This window comes from Perca fluviatilis, chromosome 16 (genome assembly GCF_010015445.1).
Source record: "Perca fluviatilis chromosome 16, GENO_Pfluv_1.0, whole genome shotgun sequence".
Taxonomy (NCBI): Eukaryota; Metazoa; Chordata; class Actinopteri; order Perciformes; family Percidae; genus Perca; species Perca fluviatilis.
Genome location: NC_053127.1, coordinates 26092704 through 26120047, shown reverse-complemented (window position 1 = coordinate 26120047; position 27344 = coordinate 26092704). Strand labels below are relative to the sequence as shown.

At 40.8% G+C, this 27344-nt stretch overlaps 1 protein-coding gene across 2 annotated transcripts in view; it reads right to left on the bottom strand.

Annotated features, from left to right (window-relative positions):
- Nucleotides 1–27344, bottom strand: part of nlgn2b (neuroligin 2b) — a 159081-nt gene that overhangs the window by 39103 nt on the left and 92634 nt on the right. For both annotated transcript variants that reach the window (XM_039777226.1, XM_039777225.1), the window contains exon 2: nt 9886–10637. In XM_039777226.1, coding sequence (XP_039633160.1) covers nt 9886–10402 — 517 coding nt within the window. In that variant the 5' untranslated portion in view covers nt 10403–10637. The remainder of the gene's footprint in view (nt 1–9885; nt 10638–27344) is intronic.

The following is a 27344-nucleotide window of genomic DNA, read 5'->3' as shown; positions in this document are numbered from 1 at the left end:
AAAGCATGTTAACAGTGTCCTTATCATCTGTTGCTGTCTTCCTCGTACCCACCCAGCAGCACATTCACTGCCATCCGGTGGGAAGGCGTTGCAGCCTCTCATTTTAAAGAATACTCTACGTTGGGTTGCCAAGGGGTTTATCACTCTGTCATAGGGCTGCTGACATGTCTGTTTCTACCATTCTGCTGGAAACCTCACAGTGAAGTGAAGGCATATAGCCTTTTCACAGTGCTTTGCATCTATTGACAAAGGAGAGAAAGAGCATCACTGCACTCCACCGTTATAATGCTGCATTTTCACCCATCCCTCTATATGAACATGGTTTCCTGATATAAAATGTTTATCTTCCGGCTAAATGGAAAAGGATCGATGCTGAATGGATTTGCTGCACCCTCTGAGTACCACCATACAGGCGCCTGATCCAGAGAGCGCTTCCTGCCATAGAGGGAGATGATACAGTAGTTGGTCCTGGGCTACAGAGCAGACAGGTAGATAGACCAGTAATGGATGGAAAGGCACATAAGTCCTCAGTCTTGTCAGCACTTCCCCATTATTTAGCACCACTCTAAAACCACACCTTGCCGCTTAATGGAGACTGCTCTGATTTCACTCGTTCTCTAATGCCTTATAAAGAGCTAACCCATACGTTAGGATAAGCTCCGCTCAAACAGACATTGTAACGGACCATTAGACTTCACCTTAAGACTTCACAAGTGCACCTCATCTAAACCGAAGTTTAAAACTAAAAACAAAGAAAAAGTAATGTTGTGATTAGGACTACTTTCATTATCAAACCATTTTTTGTATTGTTTAGTCTATAAAATAGTGTAAAGGCCAATTACAGTTTCCCGGAGCCCAAGGTAAAGTCTTGTTTTGACGGATCAACAGTCCAACAAGGCTATGAGTCTACAGCCATGCCAGCGGTTCTAATGGTGTACTTAAACACAGCACGGTTTGAGCTACTGTAAATGCGACGATCAGCATGCTAACATGCTCACAATGACAATATATACATATAATGTATACTTATACGTTGAAGTTATTACAATTCATCCAGAGGGTTACATAAATGCGTGTGTCACATTTTCATGGCGATACTTTCAAGAGTTGTTGAGATATTTCAGTCTGGACCAAAGTGGTGGACGGACCGACACTGTCAACCCAAGAGCCGAGGCTAGCATGGCTAAAAAAAACATAGACATTTCATTTATAATGGTATGATACTGGGAAAAGCTTCACATCTGAGATTTGAGCTTGATAATGACTTAAACAATTGATCAATTATCAATTTTATTATCAGCTATATATTTGCATTGACTGTACATTGACGGTACTGGTTGTCAGTATATTGTGGCTACAGATCTTGATGCTGGCATTCCTCCACATAAATAGATAGCATTGCTACATGCTAATGTGGCCAGGATAATATGTTTTTATTTTTGGTGATTTGCTTTGAAAGAAATGTTCATGGCAGTATCTAAGTCTTAACTTCTGACAACAAACTGCAGACTTTTGAAGAAAATGCTTAAATGGATTAGACAAGACAAAAAGTAGGATGTAGCCAAAGGGAAACACACACCCACTTTTAAAAAACATGTTCCCCTTCTGCCTCAGTAGAGAAGCCTGCCGGTAGGTTGACTGTCACATGATGTAATGGGCCACTGGTCACTGAAATACATTGGCCTATGCAGGAGCATTTTGCTTGGGTTTTCCCAGTACTGTTTGACCTAATGCAGCTCCATCTCTCAGTCAACAACATTTCTGTTCGGTTCAGTGAGCTAGTGGCCAGAGCGCAAGCTGTCTACCGTCCCTCTCCATTTCCTCAGTGCAGTAAACGGGATGAAGCTGCAATATGTCATGTCTACGGTGGCCTGTCTGCTTGACAAGGTGTCAGACACAGCTTTGGTTCAACCCCCCTGCACCCATAGGCAGCAGCACATGCAGTCCTATCCCTCTGCTCTCCATCTCTTCTACTGTGCCCCCAGCCTCCAGCTCTATCCTTGCCTCCACTGTGCTGCCTCCTGAAATATGGTTTTTAATAAAGAGCACGGTAAATGGCTGCTCCAGCGGCAATAAAAATGAAGGATCTTAGGCCCACGGATGAGGAGTGTCTTGAGGAAACAGGAATTCAGTAATACAGTGCTCTTACCAAGCATCCTGGCCACACAGGAGAGTTAGGGTAGCACTGCAAAATGCAGTAGGGAGCAGGAGAGAGATAAAGGGAGAGTGTAAAACTCACTGCTCAATCCACAAGAACATTTGTGTTATTTACATTATTCTAAGGAGTTATTTGAATTCAATTTGAGTTGAAGAAGTAGCAGGCTACATAGTGGCCTAGTGGGGAAGGGCACAAAGCTCATTTGCATTCAGAACAGTGACCCCTTCTACCGCCATCTGCATATAGATGGCAGGGATGATTTCAGGCAGGAGAGAGCAGGGGGGGTGAACACGCAGAAAGAAAAGAGAGCTATGAATTTTCTTTTGTCCAAAGAATAACGCAGAGAACATGCTAAGTGAGAGTATTTCTAGATCTGAAACAGATATATCAGATAGGGGCACGACTTAAGGTAGAATGGAAAGATAACACATAATGCTGTACTATGGAGATTAAATGTGTCAAAATCAAGTCCTGCTGGCCGGATTTGGAACCAAAACATTTTGATCCAGGCAGTTAGGTTCTGTGCTGCCAATTCATTTAGGCCCATCTACATCTGCCATGAGTGGCAATGCAACTGCTCGCTGCCAAACACAGCACAATACAATACTGACATCCTCCCTTAATTGTAAACATGACCATCACTTACTGGTACCAAGTTAGCAAGCTAACCTACTAGCTAAATCAGCTTAGTCTAGCTGAAACACTACTATAGTAAGAGTCTACAGCCACACTAGCAGCTATGTGAGGCTGTACTTGAGCACAGCAGCGCTTTGAGCTAAATGCTAATATCAGCATGCTAACAGAGTACAGCTGATGCTGATGGGAATATCATTAGTTTAGCAGGTATGTGGCCATAAACAAAATATTGGACAAATAAAAATGTTGACCAGATGATGGCACAAAATTAAAAGTCAGACACAACCAGTTACAATTCGTCCCAAGAGGGACATGGGTCTCTGTACCGAATCTTATTATAAATCAAAAAAGTCAAGGGATCACACCGGTCAGTGGGATACATCATCTGGGAACCATGAATGTTTGTACAAAATGTCATGGCAATCCATCCTACAGTGGTTGAAACACAACATGTCAACATGCTGGTGGAAAGTCAGGGCATCACCAAAGACCGAAGGACAAATCCTCTGGGACCATGGATGTTTATACAAGATTTCATGGCAATCCATCCAACAGTTGCAATATTTCAGTGTTGACATTATAGCTAAAAACCTTAATGCTGAGCTGAAGGCAAACAATTTAAAGACGGGCAGGAGACCAAATACTATTTGGCATGTTTAATGCCATCAGGACAAGCGCTGTGCAAACCGGTTGCATCCCAGCAAGCAGACTGTGTTGAGCTTGTGACTTGTGCTCTTCTGTGTTTAATCTCTATGCTTAAAATAAACTTGTAACAGAACACTGCCAATCAAATGTGATGAAACAACTCAGCAGACTAGCTGAGTTTTCAATCCTAATAAACAATGCTTAAGGACTCTTTCTTACTCAAACTTTAAAATGTGCAATGTGTAATATATTTACTGTATTAAATCAAAAAATGACCACAATATGTCATCAGATATTAAGGTAATGTGCTAAGCTGAAATACTATGTTTTCTGACAACAATGCTAAAGCTATTATTTTCTCCTTTGAAATTTCCATTGCCATGATGGAATTTCTGTTTGTGTGTTGGTATCAACTGCCCATTCTGACAGCCCGGTCGGGTTGCCAGATGGTCTGTAAAAACGCTTACCCAGCGCGCGACAGCTGTAGTACAGCCATGGAGGCAGCAAACAAACAACGGGATCAATGGAGATAGATTCTATCCGACCTAAAAAACTTTTACATGTTTCTAACAGTTGCGTGACCAGAGACGTAATGAACCCCGGGTAAATATTGGAGATGTATTTGAAAGATGGAGACAGCTTAGAGCCCAAAAGGACACCAAGTTGGTTAATTTCCTCCTGACCAGGTAAGCAATAGCTTCAGGCTAATTTATCACGACTACCAGCCCGGTCTCATGGCAGTTCATGATATGGTTACGTTAGTGAATCTATTAAGTCGTGGACAGGACACGTAAATGTCGTTATTTTTGTGTGGCGATTACGAATTTTAAAGCAATGTATTTCAATGGGAAGCATATTTCGTGATCACAGAACGATGACGGTAGCGAGTATTATTGATCGAAAGTCCGCACAGGGAGGTTGGTCAGGGTGGGGGATGGGTCAAAAAATTCTTTCACCCCAGAGACCGGGTCCCGCGTGTTGCAGTACCTTTCCTCGTTATTCTCTTCTCAACCACAACCGACCCTCTGTTGTCGGCGTGTCCCACGTGTGACGGTTCCTTTCCCCGTTCATCTTTTCCTAACCACAACCGTCCCGTTATTGTGGCGTTTCATTTCCCCATTGTGGCGTTTCATTTCCTCGTTGTTGTGTGCCCCTGCGCCCAGGGATTGTGTCCCGCGAGTGGCGGCCCGTCCCGTTGTTGTGGCCGGCGTGTGGCATTTTGTTTCCCCGTTGTTGTGTGTCCCTGCGCCCAGGGATCGCGTCCCGCGAGTGGCGCCCCGTCCCGTTGTTGTGGCCGGCATGTGGCGCCTCATTTCCCCATTGTTGCGTCCCCCAGAACAGGTTAGAAAATCGTGACTTGTACACGTTCAGAATTCGTGGCATGTACACGAAATAAACGTCTAAATCGTGACCTATACACAAATTAATGAATCAAAATAACGTGAATATTTCACGACCTGGCGTGAGACCGGGTTGCGGCTACAAGGGACGGGTATTTTCAGTCATTTCAACATTTGTGTACTTACATTGAATTTTATAGAGTAGCGTTACTCGAGTTAGTTACTCGCAAAACAATTGCGACACAGCCAGTGAAGTGATCCCGACTTGTCACACCGTAACTGCTAACATTACCGGAGGACCAGGCAAGCAGGCCACGGCTGTTGACAACGTGTAGCGTTAGCCTGTTAAGCGGTCGTAGCTGACAAACGGTAAGTAATTTCAAGTCAAGAAAGGGTTTTAAGCGGTTGTTTCCATAATTTTAAGCCAAGGAAGTATGTCTGTCAGTGGGGTAGAGAGGATGTCGAGGAAGTGGTGTTTTAAGTGGCTGTTGCCATAATTTTAAGCTGAGAAGGTGTGTCTGTCAGTCTGGGAGGGAGGACGGTGAGGTAGTGGTGATTTTAGCGGCTGTTGCCGTAATTTTAAGTCTAGATAGTGAGGTTGTCAGTCGCATCAGTGTTCGAATTACGTGGGAGCTGGCTCCCATGAAAGCACCAAAGTCAAAAATCTGAGGGGGTCTCTCATATCTGAAGGTGTCTGCCATATGTGGCATTGTAATTTAATCTTAATCAACGCTCATTATCCATCCCTGTGTGATCTCTTACCATTAAAGACGTTAAATTAAAATACAGGCTACTACGGACGTAGACCTGAGCCTACCCTACGCTCATGAACGCAGCATGACTGCACTTCACCACCACACCACCAGGCTACGTGAGCAAACCGCATACGATCGATTTCACAGCACTCGCAAGTCCGAAGAAGTGACCTTGCTTTTAGCTTAATGTGCTTTTGAGGTAAATACCAATACATATAAATATCACTGTCAGTTATGCCACCGAAAAAAAGGTCACCTGCGCCGAATTCATTTTCAGCCCTGACAAGTTTCGGTTTTACCACCAAAAAACAAAAAATAATTGCAGATTTAGAATCAGAAAATACCAAGTCCTCCCAGAGTTGTGCCTTTTGTCATTAGTTTTGTTTTCAATAACTTCGTAAACAGTGGAAGTAAGCCAACAGCTACATGCAAGGTATGTGGCACCAAGATAAATACTTGCCGGATCAACAACGTCGGACTTCATCAGGCATCTCAAAACTCACCTAAATAGGTCAGTCACACGCTAATGTAAAAGAGACGTTACATTTAGCATATATCGTCATAGGTAACAAGCTAACCATCGTCGCAAAGTGCTGTGCTAATGCTGGGAAGAGGCAGATTATATCTTTTTAGTTACAACTATAAAGATATAATCTGCCTGTAGCAGTAGCTGAGCCTCAGACATCCATGGCGCACAGGAGGGGGGACGCACGGATCCATCTCCCCAGGAACAAACGCTGTGTCAGGTGGGCAAACTCATGTGATGCGTAATTGATCCCGTGGATGATTTGAGGCTATTAAGTGTACAAGGTGTACCCCGGTCCACCAAACACTGGGTCTTAATTCGGCACATATTTCTGTTACTGTACCTAGTTCTATTTACTATTTCATCCATGCGTGGCGCAGCGGATCCGTGGGCACTGTCCCCTGCCGTGGAGACGCTAACCTCTAACCTCTAATAGGATGGGTCTCCCTCGCGTTGGACTCCGTTTCACTGAGCCTACTAACACTTACAAAATAAATAAATGGCAGTACATCAGTGACTTCAAACTACTTATCGTGCGTAATTTGGACTGACACTGAGATGCATGTTGTTCTGTAGCCTAACTGGTGTGGCGCTGCCACTATTCTCTTGATTTCCACTTCGACATTAAAAATTTTTTTTAATGAAAGATACATTACATTTAGCATATATCATCACAGGAAACAAGCTAACCATCGCAAAGTGTTGCGCTAATGCTGGGAACAGGCACATTGTATCTTTATAGTTGTATATCCATATGATGTGACAGACTTAGGTTATTATTTCACCAGGTCCGAGGGCTAGAGCATACCTGTCAAGTTTTGGATTTGAAAATAAGGGAAATTTTCCGGTGCCCACCTCGAGCAGTCCCACCACCCCAACCAAGCTCCAGTATCATTTACATTACATTTTAAGACAGGTGTACAAGAAAGCTAAAATCACCACTTGATGCAGAATGCTGAAAACATTTACAATTTATAACATTGCTTGTCTTTACATTTACATTTTATTTTCATTCCACACATTCTTTTCATTTCATATTGCTTTTCTTTTACAGTTTTTCTTTTAATTTCACATGACTTTTCTTTAGTGAGTTATTGTAAAAATTTGTTGCAGACTTTGCATTCTTTAAGACTGTTTTGGAAGGAGTGTATTTGTGGGCTGGGCCAGAGTGGTTCATGTTACATGAGAGTAGAGCGCAGACAGTTCTGTTGTCTAACGTCATCCTATTCTCTGTAACAATCTTTCATACCATGCTAAACACCCGTTCTGAACTTGCATTGCTATGGGGAATGCATAGTAAAGCCTTCATAAGTTTTGGCAGCGCACCGTCTCTGTCGTAGCGTCCATCATCCGTCTCTGTTTTTTTTCTCCCTGCGTTGTCACTCATTAGGCTCGTTCGAGATGAGCCAGATCTGCGCAGAATCGATCACCGGCGATCGGCGCCCAATGCATGCCGGTTAGATTTGTGTCCGACTTGATCCCGACTTGCTCTGACGTCATGCACACGTGGGCAACGATAATCTCACAAGACCAAGGCGGCCGCAGTTCTGAGACGCAGGTAGCGCAGAATTTCACCAACTGCAAGAGCCAGGCGGACGCAGGTGGACCCAGGGCATGCTGGGAAACGCCGGCCTCTCAGCTGATCGAACAGCTGATTGGTTCAGAATCGACTCAACATGATGACGTTTTATATAAACTTTTTATTGATTTTGAATCGGAGGGATTTTAACTGCTATTTGTCTGATTTAAAAGCTTATTCCTTACAGAACACATGTTGTGAGGTTGATAGTTATGTTTAGAAGTCAGAGAGACTAAATCTGTTCAGATTACAGATCATCTACAGTCTGTTGTTAAAATCAGCAACAGATCGCATGTAGCATTTGACAGCTACTCTGTCATAATAAAAACAACTGGAGACTGTGTAGGAGCTGATATTTGGGTCTGATAACATTTTATTAAACCGGAATCGGACCCGACTGGACCATATGTCAATGGACTGGACCACAGTGTTTGTGTCACTTCCTGTTCAGCCTGAAGGCTGCTGGAGTCAGCTGGAAAACTGTCAGACTTGAGAGCGGACTTTTGTCACCGCCCCCCGCTGCTGCCGCCTGCTCTCGTCTACTTTACAAGCGAGGCGCAGTTCATCTCGAACGAGCCTATCATCTGATCTCACACACTAACCTCGCGACAACTGCCACCTACAGTACCTGTAGTAGGCTACTGCAGGTGGCAATTATCGCGAATCTAGTGACAGACCTCAGATTGGGAATGTTATTATTTATTTTTTTTACTCCGCTCGGGCCCGGGGTATTATTATTTTTTAATAACGCAGGTTAAAATACGGGAGATTTACGGGAAAATACTAATACGGGAGGACGGCGGGAAAGAAGAGTAAAATACGGGACTTTCCCGGCCAAAACGGGATACTTGACAGGTATGGGCTAGAGGGATGTGTTAAATAGACCCCATAAAGTTATCCTACAACTGATGTTAATGCTGTACTGTCTGGACATGCTTTTAATTCATACGATTTATGGGACAGATCAGATGGCCAGAGACTTGAGACTTGACTTGAACTTGCCCCTCAAAGACTTGAGACTCGACTTGGACTCAAGCTCAAAGACTTGAGACTCGACTTGGACTTCCAAAAAATGACTTGTGAACATCTCTGCTGTGCGCATATACTGCGCAAAAGCGCCACTCGCGCCTAGGTTATTTAATTGTATAGCCTTGTTAGGCTATGTGCGGGGTGTGCCAACTTTTTTTATGAGATAGAGAGACCCCCTTAAAGACAAAAAGATAATTAGAACACTGAGTCGGATACAGAGCTCCGCATGAGCACGGGCTTTTATGACTGTCAACATAGCCAGTATCTAACGTTAGCTACTCCGCTGTGCTGTGCTGTGGAGTAATGTCTGGCTATGTGAGACTAGCGTCTAGCAACATTGATGCTGTGTTCTCAACCTGGCAACCTCCGTGAACTTCGAGTCTGGGGAGGAGGGGGGCAGGGAGACGACTCTGTCCAGTATTTTTAATTTGGACTGCAGTAACTATTTTAAACGCTAGCTGTAAGTATTATTGGACCTTTAAAGTTGATTGTTGTGTATTTAGTCATAACAATTCATTTCCATAGCAAAATACCTAAGATTTGAAACCAAGTTTTCAGAGGGTTTAAACCTTGCTCTTCTGACATAACCGCAAGTCTAACACCATGCAAACTATTTGCGAGCTTGTGACAGCAGTTACGTGTAAAATGTGGTGTGTTTGATTTCAGGGGCACTTCAGTCTCCTTCAGTCTCTAGTTCTCTCTCACACACAGGGCTAAACATATCCTTGGGGACAGCATCAGCCTTGTGTAAGCAGTGACCCCTGACAATAAGTGACAGATTTTGACAAGCAGACAGGACTACATGTTACATCAGTGAATCAGTCTCCCTCATTTGCACACCTTATCCCATGGGAATAACACAGGAAACTCTACATCAGCCTCTCGGTGAGTATGTGACATATGTAGTGTACAGCACACACACTGTAACCGCGGCGCTCTCATTCTACCAATGTATGTACATTTTCCTATGTTAAGAGTAGTTAAAATGACTTGAAATTGACAATCAATTAATTTTCAATCCCTCGGTTTCTTATTTCTTCTTTCCAGCATCTCTGGTATGCTGGTCTCACTTTATACTGCAGTAATACTTGGTATTTCCACTAGCAATTAATCTGTTTCTATCTTTTCTGCTTTTCTGACCCACTATACACAGTTTAACAGGCCAAGACTAACTATTTCTCTTCCTATATCTAGCATGAGAGTTTTGTCTCACTCACCATCTTCAGTGGGTACATAGATGTTGAGGTAAAGGCAGTCCTCACTCTGGTTCTGAACATAGGTCGCTGCAGCATCCAGGTTGTCTGTGAACCACACTGGTAGCATGATCTCAGGTAAAACCCCGTGGACATTCTGGGGACACACTGGTGCAAAATGGGTGGCATTGCGAATCTCCTGCCAGGATCCTGGAGCTTCAGGAGGCTGGAAGCGGCGCTCGCCGACAGGTGCGGTGGCATACGGCACACCTAAGTACTGTTCCACGGGGCCCAAGATCTCATTGTTGAGCTCCTTCCTGATACCACGGATCTTTCCATAGCCAGTGGACACTATGGGGTGTTTCAGGTCAACTCGTTGACACGAGGAGAGGGTGAGGTGTAGCACTAGTCCCAAGAGCCACAGCAGACAGTGATTAGCAACCTGCTGAGAAGTATAATGGCGCTTCCCGCCATAGCCTTGGTGGCTGGCAGCATTGAGAGGAAAAAACAACATGTCCAAAATAAATGCTCTTTTAGTCATATCACTGGGACTTCAGCTGGGTGTAAAGGGGGATCACAAACTCAGTGGGTTATGGGAAATAACAAAGGCAAAAAGAGGATTTGTGGACGAGGACAGGTTAACAGTTTTTCTAGGGTGACATGGTGAGGCGGAGGGACAGGTAGCATTCTCAGGTAGACTCTGTGGTCTCATCTGTCTTCCTCTTTGGATCCTCCTCCTGATGGGTCCAGAGCTGCAGTCAGGAAGCCAATTATACCTGGAAGACACAGACAGGTTGCAGGTTTGAGTCAGTGTGTGTGTGTGTGTGTGTGTGTGTGTGTGTGTGTGTGTGTGTGTGTGTGTGTGTGTGTGTGTGAACACAGGTATAGGAATGTAGGTGTGCTATTTAAGCCCTGTCAGTGTGTTTTAAAAGGCACAAGAGGGCAATATGGGTAAGCTGATTTTACATTAAGTGTCTGTTAGCTCAAAAAAGAAGGAATAATGACACTTGACTGCAGGTGTAGTACATGTATATTACCCTGAGGCTAAAGTTTGCTATTCTGTCTACCAGACACCAAGGGTTATATCTGTCATGTCATGGGATTTAGTGGTCTTGAAGATAATTGATTTAACCTGAAAATATTAATGTCAGTGTCAATGTCAGTTTAAGCACTTGACTAAAATGTAATTCTGCTGTGACACAGCATGTTGGAATTACCCTAACACTAGTGATGCATCTACAATAAAGCCAGCCATGCAGACTTCATGCACAGAACCGATAGTTCAAATGAAGCAAACAATGAGCAACAATCACCGCTGCTGATAAAGTAGCGCAGCGGAAATTGTTTCAAAATAAAAAAAGGGGGTATAAATCTTCATTAAATATGTCTTTACACATTACTCAGCTGTTGCCACTGTGTTAATATACCTGTTCAAATGTCATATTAGCCAGCGGGCTCATTCAGTGAGAGCCATGCACATGTAGTTTCTGTTTTTTCCATTTACTTTTTTTTTATGCCACTGTATCAATCTTGACACAAAGTTGTAGTGGCATTTGTATGCTGCATTTTATCACCACTTTTCCTTATAAGTAGCTTGCTGTTGGCCAGTCGGGCTAGACTCTTTATTTCCTCCCGTCTGGGATCAGTGTATTGTATTCCGATGGTGTCTATTGTCTATTGTGGTGTGCATTTGACAAATGACATGTGTCTCAAATTCCAATTTTGTCATTCTTGCTGAATATGCAAATAACCATGTACATCCCATCTACAAAAGCGGCTTGTGTTATGCCTCCCTAATGCATTTTGGGTGTAAACACAGAGCTGTATTTAGAGTTGTAAACTTGTGATCACATCACCCCAGGCACTCCGGGGTGCAAAGTGTGGAAAGAGCCACAGGTACAGTAGTATGGTAGGTTTGGAAATTCAATAAGTTATAAATTATACATACATTACAAGTTTAATGTGCTTTAACATGCATTCTGAAATACTGGAAATACAGGTTGCCAATTTATAAGCTGAACTCCAGAATGTGTCCAACTAAGAAGAACTTGAACTTGCTGGGTTCAGTTATTACTTGAGAACAGAAAGCTTACAATAAGCATGTGGAGGCAGACTTAAGTGTCTAAAAATATTCAGTCTATTTGCGATAACGTAATTTGCAGTCCAAAGGGAAACTTTTTCAATGACCATGGTGTAATGTGGCCCCTGCTTCACATTTCATCTTGCAGATAATTATGGTACTTTGAAGTGTAAAACAACACTTATCTTGTAATCAACTTGAATCCACAGAGAACACAAAATAAATACACACATCAGTATGAGGAGTGAACAAGGCATACCCCATCGGCCCTGCACCCTTTTCAGCCATCCCCACTGTGTCAGAGTTAGACTTTCCCTCTCAACTCAGTTCAGTTGGTTCTTGCTTCCACATCATTACAGATGAATGGGCAGTGCTTATCTGAATCGGGCTTTGGGAGACGGAGCCGTTTAGGTGTGATAAAGGCTTTATGTGGCGCTAACTGTTGGTTGAATGCCACCTCGTCCCCCTGCCGTCAACTCTGCAATATCCACACCCTACTGCCAGCCAGACAAGGGATGCCATACAAAAATACAGCTGAAAGATGGCCTGCAACATGACAGGATGTTCAAAGTTAGTGATGTAAGTGCAACTCGGCTTCATAAGGACAAAACAGGAACAAGTTGTCTGGAAAAATATTCACTTCATTAAAGACCTCTGAGAGACTCCATCTTATGGCAACTCTACAGATTCTGAAGAGGAGGTAAGATGTGTAAGAACACACTCATCAAGAAAGTTAGTGTGCATACATAGTCAAGCTGAAAATTCAACTTAGAAAAAGATTAATGTGATTATACAGTGTAACTCTCTACGCGTTGTTTTAAAAGACTTATTGTGAGGGGGTAAGATTGCGTGATTTAGAGGAGCCACTAGTCTTATTTGGACTAAGAGGTAAAGAAATGAGGGAGATGTGTTCATTTTTGCATTATTTATCCAGCCAAGGACATTTAAAGTTTTGGAAAATAAGATTAATTGCCGTCTTTCTGGCAGTTAGATGATTAAAATCGATGCCAAGCTCATGTCTGTCTGTTAAATATGAAGCTAAATTCAGGAATGCTTAGCTTAGCTCAGCAAAAAAAGTGGAAACAGGGGGAAACCAGTAGCCTGGCTCTGTCTCAAGGAAACAAAGTTCACTAACCAGCACCTTTAAAACGACAAGGAGCTAGTGGTTTTATACGTGGTTATGTGGGGGACTAAGCTCTTTTGTGAAAACAGTGAAAACACCTTGAACTGTGACATTTCCCCTAATACTTTTCCCATTTGAACTTTTGTTTTCATTCACAACTTTTAAGTTTACTTGCTAAAATGAATGTGTAAAAAATTATTGTTTTTCTCAATTATCTTGTTTATGTGATCATTAGGAGCCAAAATCGTAATCGTGATCAAAATTTTGAATAATTGCAAAGCCCTAGTGCAAGTAAAAGACTGAAAACACAGGCTAAAGTACTGTAAGTACAACTGCACATGCATCAATAACTATACATTATACTCTATACAGAATACTGTATAGTCAAATAGCAATAAATTACACAGAAGCTGCTGTAATTGCTTACTGCTTACATTTGCTATATATATAGTTACATACCCATTTTGATTTTAAAACAGCCATCTGTGCTCGTATTCTGTTGGTAAATGGGGCGGAGCATTTAGAACAAGCCAGAGCAAGGTCGGAGCACGTTCAATATGCACAGTAATTCCAGGGATGCACACAATAGTATGTCTTTACTGACTAAAATAGCATAGGTAAGGGTGAAGTGTATGTAGCCTGTCAGATTGTTCTCTGTAATGCTTGCCTCCCTGCATGCACTAGCAATGACGTACACACACACATGCGTAAAATCCGATGAGGCATCAGATGTTGCATGTTAGTAGAGACTCTACGGTAAGCACAAATTAGCCTGTTCTCAACCTCTCACATGTGACTTGCAAATGGTAGTACCCGAACATTCCTAACATCTGTTCATGTCAACCATCCGTGAGCTGAAATGGCATTGAGCGTGCATCTTCATGCATAAAATGGGAGAAATTTAAACACAAATCACCAGGCTGTTTTAAGCTGTTGTTATATAATAGGTGCCCTGACAGCTGAAGCTGTTTGAGAAGGTAATGTCCCTTCCAGTGGGGCACTTTTATGGGTATGTTTAAAATGGAATGGTCAAAGTGGTTTGTGAAAACTTTCGCAGAATGGCGGTGTTAGGGAAAACACTTGCCTTGGGATTTGTTATTGCTTTGTTTCCACTTTGAGTGGTAAAACTACATGCATTACTTCAGCTGTCAAGCTGCTCTCCTCTGCTAGTCAACATCTGTGGACGACAAACAGCTTAGCAAGCTAGAAACACAGTGCTGCGGTTTGACTAAACTTGCTTGTCTGCTTTCTACTGTCACTGTGTTAAGATAAAAAGGACCGTTAATTAAAAAAAAAGAAAAAAAAGCTTGGATTGCTGTATGTTGTATTTTCCTGCAACAAACAATGTTTAGATACAGTAATCCACTGTATCTATGCATCACATCTGATGGGAAAGATAACTCTCTTTTGCATGAGACATTAATAGCGGCATTTAGAGCACTTTGAAAGCAAATCCACCTTATTCAAAGCCCCATGATACCTTGCGTTAATTATGGGCACGACTTCCGGTTATTTCTTTCACTGAACCAGCGTCTACAAGAGTTCACAGCGGTATGCTTCAAGCGTCTTACCTTATCTTAGAAATAACTGATCTGCGAACGGAATAATCTCATCATACCTCTGCCTTCCACTAGCGGTGGATGGGAGAACGACCTGAAGAAGTGGCCTTTGATAAGATACAGTAACATTCAGCTACAGCAGTTTCTTTGCTACCAACGGTGAAGTGATAAAAAAATCTTAAAAGCTCTGAGGCTAATTGGTACTTCCATAGTAACAAAGTAAAGTAACTTTTTAAAGAGGAAATACCATATTCTTCCTCTTATGAATGAGAAGTTAAATTTATAAGCAATAAAACACACCCTTGCACAATTAAATACACTCTGGTTTTGCCACTACAGCCTTCCCTGGTGTCACCAGTAGCCTATGATGGTTATTGTTGGCTAATGTTAGAAAACTTAAGATACAGCTTGTTGTAAAGTGACATTAACAAGTCAGTTCGCAACTTCTGTACTTATACAGTGGCAGGTAACGATGTCTCAAAGAATCTCAAAGTAGACATACTGCACAGCCCCATCACAAAATCACTTATGCTAAGAAAACTTTGTTTGTTACCGCTCTCCGAGGCTACTTCGTCAGGTTGCACTTCCAGTCCTTGGTAGTAGAAAGCAGAGGTATGGTCCCATTATCCTGTTCGACATTTTGGGAAAATACATTTATTAGCTTAGAAACCTAGATAAGAAGACCGACACCACTCTCATGTCTGTACGGTAAATATCGCGCTCATAAATTAACGCATGGAATCATGGGGCTAGGAATAAGGTAGGCAATGACTTAACTGCACAGATTGCAAATATGCATTTCATGTGTTAAAGATTTTAATAGATTTCTGTAAAATAAATGTTTCGAGGTCTTAATGTTCTCTTAAATCTTAAATAGACTGAGCAAGACGTGAGAGGCTAACAGAAGAACTGGAGCCAACACTGATTGTCAGGCTGCATATGTAGGCTTAGGCAAAGGGCCTCATCCTCTTGTCACACTAGACATTGAAGCAACCCAGAATCCGCCCCAATGTACAGACTGCCAGCATGAACTGGGTGATACAGGAATTGGAGATGGGGAAAGAAATGGCTGCCACTTTTTGGTAGGTACTCAGAAGCCAGCACCAGAAAAGTCAGTTCCTCTTCTATGTAATCTATAACAGCGGGGCGGAGGCGGAGGATTTGACAGTCCTACAGCACTGGGTATTAGTTATTTTTAAAATTCACAACTGATAGGACTTTTTCAGCCTATTCTTGTCAATTAGGATCATGTGTGGTTCTTTTGCTTAGAGACCCAACTAGTCAACTCAAATAAAAGCCACTCTGTGCAGTCATCAGTTAATTTTAGGTCACAACGTCTTCATTAATTTGGTCAAAATAATGTCACTAACTGCCCAACTGATTTAAAAAAGTGTATTTTAATTAAAGAAAACAGTTAAGCACCCAACAGATTTTTGTCTTCAAATATATGGCATGTCACATAATGAAGACTGAAGCCCCCGAAGACAAGGGGAGGGCTGCAGAGGGTAATAGGCAGAGATTCGGCAGACTTTATGTCAATCGAGCTTTAAACCATTTTAGGATTATTGTAATAGGATCACTGTTGAACCTTCTGGGGAGATACATGTTTATTTTGTAGTATATACTTTCAAGTTGTGGAGATGAAAAATCACAGCTGACTTTACCAGCATAATTAAAGCTGTATGTTCTGTAAAATATTCAACAGGCAGGTTGATAAGAAAATGTAGCTTAACCCAGTCATAATGGGGCTGCTGGAAGGATATACCCAACACTGGAAACAGTGGGGGGGGGGGATACTTATTTTTGGACGCGCTGTTGGATGCTGTCCTCCTCTCCTACTTCAATGCCTAACGAATCTATATCTCTTTCTCTCCCTGACCCTGTCTTTCACTGGTTGAAGCCTGAAAATATTGTAAATAAAATTAATAACACAACTAATTCCACTGGTGGGACTGTTGAGCTCTGTTTCAGACTGATATCTCCAGTTCAGGCTGGTCTTCATCTCCCAACACGTGCCTTTTTCAGTCGCGGAAAATACTTTTCAATACTCATTTGGATTGAACCAGCAAACATTCAGTGTAAGTATTAATTATAATACGTTTATTTGATTCACAGCTGCTATATAGTGTTTTGACCTCAACAACCCAACTGCATTTTACCGCAAACTTGCAACTAGTTAACTGTTTAGGAATTTAAGGAATTACTTTTTAGCTTACAGTAATTTCGTAAATATATTTTCTCATATAGCGGTTGAGCCTTAAAATGTTTTTCAGTTGATTTGGACATCACTTTGGGCTTGAATTTGGACTGGGCGGTGATGTACCCAAAAAATCCAAGATTTTAACACAAACAAAAAGATTCCAGATAAGTGCAGCAAGACAAAAACGTGATTTAAATATTATATTTTTAGGACTTTGCTGATAATACAATACTTGCACCATCTGCAGGGCTGTCATTGTTATGCATATTCAAAAATGATCCAATACAGCTACAGACTGTCTGTACCAGATGCTTCAACTAAACAGAGCACGGACATACACTTTAATAATCAGTTTCAGCACAGAGTACAGGAGTTTGCACACTAATTCATCTGCTCCGGCTGTTTGTGTTACTTGACAAGAAATCAGCCTGGTATCTTCAGACAGCTGGCTAGCTAACGTTAGCTAGCCACCAGGTCAGAACCAAGGGGGTAAGCTTCGCTTCAGAACTTGAACCTCCTATGGCGCCATTTTGATGCTACAAAAGATCACCTCCCGTTAGCATTCCACTGACTGCCATTCATTTTGACGTCACTTTGACAGCGAATAACTTTACATCTGAAGCGTTTAAAGACTCTATTTGTCCATTGTTTATTTCTAAAGAAACATGACAATGTATAAAAGGCTCCATTACCTTGTACCTCACGTTATGGCTCCGTAGCAGACGTTTTTGTAAAAACAGGCTAACGATTGTGTCACAGAGTAGAGGAATTACCGTATAGTACAGGACAAGCTCGCAGGCAGTTTCGACTTACATGAGCTGTTTAGGTTTAATTTCTAATGTTAACTAGCATTTTAGTTAGCAATAATTAGCCTGTGCTCTCCGTCTCTGATTTCTCATGGCACAGCTACCAGAAGACTTACAACTTTCAGACAGGTTGCTCACGTCACATCTACGTCTTCTAGCTCAGTTGGAGGCTGCGCAGTAACGCTCAGCGCTCACCGGAAAAGTGCTTCTAATATCCTTCACTGGTCTCCGTCCAGAGCAACGGGATCTGTTGGTCCATTCTTATATACTGTCTATGGTCAGAACAGACTGAACAAAGTAAAACCACACACTGTTCAGTCGCTTGTTGCTTTGGGACTGAAAATAACCATTTTGTAAGCATTGTAATACCTACTTTTACACCATGTGAACAGAAATTCTAATTAATTCGGTATATCGCCCGGCTATACATTAGGCCAAAGCAAGATATTTCAGGAACTACCTACCAGACCGCTATGCAATTTGAACTGGATATTCATTGTTCCCAGAGGATGATATCTAATGATCTTCATGACTCCCTGACCTTTCATCATGCACTTTCCACTTGGCCAACATTCCATTTGACCAGCACTTAAGTGCATGGCAAGGTATCTTAAAAACCTTAGGCAAAACTTCCACTAAATTTGGAATGAATAATTATCATCCCCCATCATCCATAACAACTAATGAGCAGATGACCATGAAATAAACTGAGCACACTTACTGTATGCTCCATTTTAGACCTGAAGTTTGCTTTGGCTTCCCCAACTTTGCAACCATGCTAATGAGTTTAAACCATAAACCCTGAAATTGTAATGCTTTTGCTCCATCGCCACCCTCAGGACAAATATTACATTTTCAAATCAAAGCAAATTGCAAAATTGTTTGTTCCAAACTAAATTTTAGTGTTCATTACTGTAACACAAAATCCTATAGCGACGAATCACACATTCTTTTGTATTGTTGTTGTCATAGTTACAATCCTTACAACTAAATTGGGGTGGCACACACATAAACACTGAATAAGCTTCATGTATTCCTTTCCTTAAAGCTTTTATATACATTTATTTCAATTTTATCCCATCTGCTAGAAAGTCTGTCCCGATTTCTTGTTAAATCTCCACAGCAAATATTTTCTAAACAGCAATATACAAATACAGGTTAATCTGGAAACACTTTACTTTAAGTTCCCCAATTTAGCATTTATAAATGGTACACAAACATTTGATAAGGGGTTTATAACACACACTAATGACGGTGTAAGCAGATATATGGAGATTATTTATTTGTTTATTTTTAGTATTTTTCAGTAATTCTAACTTCATATTACCACAACTGTTTTTTCGTTCATTATCTGTTTATACAGCTGCCCCCACTAATTGGTGTCCACAGGAGATTTTTGATAATTACATTAACAATCACATATCTGCTTGCTTACTACTACATTACAGTGTGTTATTATAGTGTTATATACCATTCATTTAATGTTTATATACTGCTTAGAAATGCTAAATAGGGGGACTTAAAGTGCTACCATTAATCTGTCTGAGAAAATGGACGTTTATGGTTCTAAGTTCTGGTCACAGTGTTAATTTCATGGCGACCCCATAATTGCAGAGAACCACTGTGTTGTTAGTGCTGATGAAGGTCGTGAGCTTCATCCCACAATTTATTCTATTTACCATAAGCCCTCTAGACTCCAAGAGCAGTTCAATCAGATACCACGGCCGCTCCATCTGCCACTGCCTTCCCATCCTCATCACACTGCAGCCAGAAAAATGTGGGAATATCCACAAGGAAATATCCATCGACACTTATTAGAAGTCCAATTAACCCAAGAAATGACTGCAAACATCTCATTCAAAAGTGATAAAGGCCTGCTGGGCAGATCCTGTCTGAGAAGCAGTGGCCTTAAGCTAAATTTAAACAAAGCTCAATTTAAATTTTCACACAGGTCAAAACAAATGAAATTCCATTATATTCCTCTACTACGCATGCTGCATGGATTTACCCCCAATAATTAACAACATGAAAACAAAAGTTAAGAAGAAGTCAATTAAAAGGGGCCTTAATGAAGCATCAACGCAGGTTATTATAGAAGCAGCAGGGACCATAAAGCAGCAGGCAGTAGATAGGAGATGTTAGACAAAAGGCTCTCTGTCACTGCTGGACCAGAAAATCAATATGTTGCTGTTGGTCACGACTGTTCTCTCTACTTAACACCTGTAGATCAACATGGAAAACCCTTTATCTTACAACTCTTCCCACCAGCACACCAGCAGAGTAAGATATCTTGACAGCCACTGGCCAGATACTTTCTAAAAAAAATTTGGTATAGATGAACATTGCTGCCTTTAGGGGGCTGTTACTTCTTCTGTATCTGTTTTCTTAAGTGTGTTTGGTAGTTGTGATTGGGAGAATGTGTCATACTGAAGCCAAGTAGTGTGCACAATCTGGGGACACACTAATTAGCGATGATCTAGGTGAAATGCTAGCTGTGTTAGCGTGTGTATAGGTTTCAGAGGGCGATACACACAGTTTGAGGGAGCAGTCTGACAGCTGGTTTGCCTCGAGCTTAAAGCTAATTTAAGAATAGAATGGCCCACTAAGTTAAACAGAGAAGGCTGCTGAGGCATGTTAACATGATTGCCCGGTCTCACTGATACACAGTTACATGTAAAAATGCAAAAGAATAATAATGATGATGCTCATGATAATCTTTTTTTCAAATCCACAATCTAGAAAAGAAAAAAAAATAGAGAAAACAGAAAAGGTGGTGGCAAAGATGAAGACAATACATAAAAGCATGTCTAGAGGAGTATAATTTAAAAGGAGATTTACAGGATAACATTGAATTAACAAGCTTATGTTCCTCAGGCAGGCACGTTCAACACTGAAGGCCCCTAGCAAAACTGCAATCAGCTTTATTCTTGACTCAAGACTGAGAAAGAGTCCACGAAACCCAAAGCCAGCCCTGAATGCCATGCATAACGTTACATCATCATTACACTTCTGTGCCATTGGTGCCATTGCGTCCGCCACTCAGTGTTGTCAAAAGTATCGCATTTGTCTAAGGACTCCCAAGTTATACAATATCAGTGTATGTCTTAGGTTCTTGACGTGGATGTGTTATGAACATTTTGCTGGCAATGTGCAAGTCTGACTAATTCATTACCGGCTGTGGCAGCCACATCCAACTGACGAGCAAATCCCTCTCCCTTTATGTGGGGGACGTCTTGATAGGAACTGTAGTCAGTTGGTGAAATAAAACGCCATAAAAGCCTTGGGGATAGGCTACTTTATAAATCATTAATCATATAATCATATTATGATAATGTCTGGAAACAAATATCCCAAACTCACTGTTGAGCAAAGGACTGCATTTTAATGTACAGTGGTAGATGCCACACGACTATGTAAGAACATTGAAGGAATATTTTACAGAACTACAGTACAGTTGTGAGGGTGTATGAAAACAGTGAGAGGTCAAAATAGGGAAGGAGAAGAGGGTGGCATAAAAACATTGAGGAGGAGTAGAGACCAATGGCAGGAAAGATGGAAGAAAGGCTGTCATGGCTAAAACAGAGGCAGGTGCAGGCAGCAGGGGTGATATGCGTGGTTGAGTGGTTTGCTTGATTGTTAAGGTACAGCTCATGCTGTAATCCCCTTCCTTAACCCTTGAGTTTTCCTCGGGTCAAATTTGACCCATTATCAACGTTTTTTTTAAATCAGAAATATGAGTTTCTTTCAACCAAATTGCCCCAAAATAACATGGATTAAATGGTTTTAAAACAGTGTCCTGACTAAACCTTGACATAAATCAGTCTGTGATCCATTCAACATCCTCTGATCTTAACTATTAGGCAAAATTTTTTAAAAAAAATCATAATTTCTGCTTAGGTATAATGTCACATAAATGAGGTTTGTTGACCAATGTTCCAATCATAAGTGTGAAACGTATTATTAAAACCTTTTGGTCACCAAAAGCGACCAAATAGTTGTTGTTTTTTTAAAAGCATCGGAAAAAGCGCAAAAAAATGGACGAGTTCATGGATGACGGGAAGACAACAAGGGTTAAAGCTCCACGATAATGATAATTTGTGGAGATAATACATAATTACAGCATATACAAGGGACTTTAAATACATGGTGCTATTAAAAAAGTTGTTTACTATTTACGAATTTTCTGAATTTTTTGAGAAATGTTTTTAACTATAATTTAACTAATATTTTAACTTTTACTTGTACTTTTTACTGTCACTTTTACAGCCACCTTGAAAGTTTGTTTCAGGGGCTTTCACCACTCCAGTCTTGCGGGGTCTGACCGGTGTTTTGGCCCAAAACAATCTTTGATTGCCATTGTCTCTATGTTTAGGATCAATGTCCTGCTGCATCGTTTTTACAATTGGGATGTTATGTATAAAAATGGGTTATGAGCAACGCCGTCCCTGAAGCTGAAAATCAGCACTCACAGCCAATATGAGTCAAATCCAAACCTGACACAGTCTCAATACTTTCACATCGCTCTGTACATATTTTCAAACAGCCATTCTGCCATCAAGTTCCCCCTCGCATTCTCATTTCAAACCAATTCAAATTTCACTGATGTCAAAAGAGAAGTTGCTTGGCTGTTTGCGGTGGTTTTATAAGCCACAGTCGAGAAAGGAAATATCAGTTTCTAGGAGGCAAAAATCTTGACTTATCTGAACAAATAGAGTAAGGTACTTTTCTAATTTACTGCAAGGCTTTATTGGATTTGATTTGATTTATTTAATTGTATCAAAAATGCCATAAACATGAAAAGACATCTAATACAATCGAGGATAAAAACACAATGAAGTCCAGGACTTATTTCCACTGTGGTCCTCAACACATCAGGACAAGACAAGACACGTACAGAGTGTGTGATGAAAATCGACATGACATAAAAACATTTTCCTTAAATAATTAAAAATATAAACGATAATTTGCCTTTTGTTCTATTCCGAAACCCTATCTAGTAACCAGGCCTTGACTGTCTTTTTGAAAGAGTTCAGTGTGGAAATTACTTTAATAAAAATAGTTAAGTTTCATAGAGCAGAGAAATTACCAAGTTATAGAATTCATATCAAACTATAGTAAAAATATAACCTATTTTGGACAAAGTGTTAAAGCTAATTACACATCTCCTACCAGTGGTCTGTTACGCAAGGAGGCAATTTTCAGTCAATTTTCAATGAATTAATCATCAACATTAATTTTAGGGGCAAATGACAGCCAAATATGATAGTGAGTACATTTATGTCTGCACTAATAGCCTTGTATACTAATTAAGACACTAATCTAGTTGTTGCAGTTGTCATATTAACACCTGCCTGTCTATGTCAACAGGAGTATTGTGAGAATAACCTGGTTAAAATGCTCTGATTTCAGCTCTTAATTTTCTTTTCTTAAATGTGTTCATGTGTCAAAATGGACACAGGGGGATTTGGAGTGTTTGTTTACGAGGGGGACAAAAAGGTGAGTGATAACAAAAGCCCACATTTTTAAAGTGAATGCTTTTAGACAACATTGTGAATCATGAGGCTTCTATCAACACCCAAAGAAGCAATAACAAAACACATTCTCAGTGATTCCTTGTGTTAACTGAGCCCAGTCTAATCAAACATACCCCTGCTGGGTGAAATCAATTTCATTGGAACTGCGTGTATGCTTAATTGAACTATTACCGCAATATTTGTTGTCACAGTAACAAGCATGCCCTTGCATTGTTCCTATCATGTAATCAAAACAAGTCCAGACAGTTATGTTCAGAAAATTACCTCCAAAATATGATTGTTTTAGGATCATGAGTATCCACTTACATTTAAATGTTGTCAAAACTTGTTGCAATTACATATTTCGTTACCTGTTATCCCCCCCCCCCCCAATTCCCAGTGGAAAGTGCAATTCGCTTCAAGGGCTGAGAGACACATGTCAGCCACACCTGCTTCATTCTTACATAAGATAATGTGAGTACAGAGAAATACGAGGCTGGAAAAAGCACACATGGTTGACACCGTACAGCACATTCACACGATAATACTCATTATTACAGGAGTGTGCAGTCAGTGGGGGGGAATAGGGAAGAGCAGCTGCATTGTGGATACAGTACTGCACCAGTGTGGGCAGATAATGGCTGTACTGGAGAAGTGGTGTGAGATTTAAGATGAAGTGGCAAATATTGCAACAGAAAGGTGGGAGACATAGACTTAGATTAGTGACACTGAGTGATATGTAGATGTAATGAGACAGAATCTTTGGATTTATCTGTTAAGGTTCATGGACAATGGCAGAGGGTATGAAGGGTAACCCATAGTTTAAGGGCAGATCCCTGGACGAGTAAGCCTGGAAGTTGTGCAGCATTAGTTGCATGGCGCAGGGTGTTAAACTTGCCTTGCCATTCGTTTAATAGTGACAAATGGGATTTGGTGCATGACTATTTTAGATCAAGGCATTGCTTTCTTACAGTATTGTAATTTGTATTATGTATATTCAATTTGTTGCTCAAATACTTTTACTTTACTTGGACTTTGCTGCAGAAATGGATACCACCAGTAGGGGAAAAACACATTCTGTATAAAATATAAATAGCATGGTGGCCCAATGGTTATAGCATGGTGGCCCAATGGTTAGCATTGTGGCCTCACAGCAAGAAGGTTCTGGGTTTGAATCCAGGTCATTACAGGCCTTTCTGTGAGGAGTTTGTATGTCCTCCCCATGTTTGCGTGGGTTTCCTCCGGGTACTCCCCCACCATCAAAAAACATGTACTAGGTTCTCCAGTCCCTTGATCAAGGCACTGGCTCAGATCTGGAGTTGGTCCCCGGGTGCTGTAAATGGCTGCCCAATGCTCCCTTGAGGGATGGGTTAAATGCAAAGAATGAATTTTGCTACGTGTATGTGACAATAAAGTACCTTTACCTTACCTTAAAATAGTACAAAAAAAGTGCACATCTAAACTGGCTAACCCTAACGTCAACAAGTCGGAATATTGTCATTGTCACAATCTGATTTGTTTTTCATATATTCAGATAGCGGTATTATCGTAAACTCTATGATATGGAACACCCCTACCTAATATACAATTTCACTAAAATGAAATCATAAACAATGATTTGTAGCCCACACAAACAACCTTTTTGCCATTTGAAAACCATCACCTTGGCAACAGCAATGCTTGTAGCAGCCATCACCTTGGCTCCTATAATCATTACCCTAATCAAACCATCATCCACAAAGTCATTTATAATGCAAGGTAGGTTTGTGCTATACAGTACTGCATATCAGACTATACTGAATAATGATAAGTCCTCAACATCAGAGATGAGGGTTAGGGTTAGTTTGTTATGTTGTGTAGAACAGTCCAAGTCCAGATGTTGAGAAGTTGAGGGAGGCAGCATGTTCTGTATAATTATATTGAATAAAAGCAGGGGTTTATATAAGCCTTTGTCTAAATATAATGTTATTACAGGAAGACACTTTGCAAAATGATGTATGAAATCGTCCATTCACATAATTACATCCATTCTGGGGTTGGTCTCATTGTAGATCTCAAAGGATTGTGCATGTTTTCCATTTTAGACAGATATGTTTTTTCAGAGCTTATTTTATGTTGAAAGTTCTAAAAAATAAATTTCCATTGTGTCTTTTTGCAGGGCCACCTGAGAGTCTAAAACACTTATGTAACTTTCCCAAGTATCATCATACTATTGATGTATTTGGTCAGAAATAGTGATATTTGTGTTTTCAGTATTGCCCAGCCCAAAACTCCACACCAGAAAAGTAAGTATATCACAAAATCCATCCATGTAAAGTCTGTGGGACTGCCGTGTTTTATTAAGTTAAATGTTTAATTGTCCAATATAAAAGATATCATGCATGAGAGAGTTAAGAGGTACAATGACTGAGCTCCACTGAGCTGAAAGAATTGTGAGGGGAAGTGGAAAGTTGAATGCCTTTGGACTGCAGATGCTCAAAGTTCTTTTTGATATGACTGCACCAACATCTCCCTTTCCCAGATTTAATGCTTGTTGTTCTTTGAGTAACTGGGGTCCATTTGGTTTTCATGCTTTTGTTTGTTTAGTTTGTGTCCTTCACTGCTGCTACACCCGGCTCCCTAACTGGTGTGGTAAAGCACTGTAGTCCAGCTGTGTTCTGAGTATCCAAACAAATTAATAATTAAAATGTTTTCAGAAAAGGCTGGGATAATAACCTGCATAGTGTTTCTCCTCTTTGGCAACACACCACCCTTTTTCTCTGAAAATAAACCAGAGAAGCTCTGTGCAAATGCACAACATCGACAGGGGATCCCAAGAATAACAAATTAACATTTTTGTTTCGTTGTTTCTCTTTGCTTAGCGAGTTTTAGTTTGCTACACCCCCCCGCCCCCCCCGTATCTTGAGTTAATAAAAAGGCAAAGATTTACATTAAATCAAACCCTATTGGCATGTTTCCACAATAGCCAGGCAATGTATACATTCAGTAAAAATTACCTCTCTACAGTATATAGTAGTATTTATTGGTAGTGGCGGAGTCCACCATTCCTGTGCTAGATTCAAATTGCCTACACAAGGAATTCACAGGGAACGATGCAGTATGTATCCAGTGCAATTTTATCACATTGATAACAGTGTCACTGTTTAGTATTTACTCTTTACAACATATCAGAGCTGTATGAAGTTACTGTTAATGCAAACTGGACATCCTACTGCTTCAATTTAAACAATTTAAACTGGTGAAACACAGAGTGGCTTTTATTGTGACAAAGCCACAGGAGACGCTATGTAATTGTCATCATGGTCATGTGCAGCCCAAAAAAAAAAAAAAAGCACCTATGGTCCAGTTGTTCCACACTCCGGTTTAGTTGGTGCACCGGTATGCACAAGAAGTTTTCAAAGAAGAAGAAGAAGAAGAAGAAGAAGAAGAAGAAGAAGAAGAAGGAAAAGAAGAAGATAACAAAATGGATGCTTCTTTTAATAAGAGGTTGTGCAAGGAAATGCGCCATTACCCACAGTTATATAATTTGTGTTTAAAGGAATACAAAGACCCCCAAATTCCACCAACTGGAATAGATCATGAAGTGTGGATCGGGAAATGCACGTGCGTGAAATGCCAGACCGGCGCGGACCCTCAATAAGGCATGACTGGAACCGCCCGTGCGTCTCAGTGACCGGTCAAGTCTGTGAACATGGAAAGTATGTCCGAAACTGAACTGTATTTTAACCATAGTTTTTTTGCCTTAACCACAGTCTTTTACTATTGTTAAAAATAGCATAGTTGCCATGTGCTGATATTGTAGAGAATCATTTCTTTTAAAAATGCTGACATTGGATGAAAAAAGAAAATCTCTGAATGTAATCAATTGTTTTGCAGAATCGTCCAATATTGACGTTCCTGACCAAGGTCCCGATTGCAATGTACTTTCCTCTACTTCTTTAGTTATGCCTTATCATGCAGCTTGTTATATATCTATAATTTCTGAAATATGTAATGATGGCAAAACAGGCAGGTGAATCTATAATACTATTTAAGATGCAACGCATACTGTAGATCATGGGTTATTACACTCTTGTCATAAATCAATGGATATACAGGGTAAATCAATATTATAATAGGTTGCCTACAGCCATATTAAAAGCCCTTCTAACCTCATGTAGGTGGGGACATTGTACAGATGGGATAAGGAAGGAGCTGTTGCT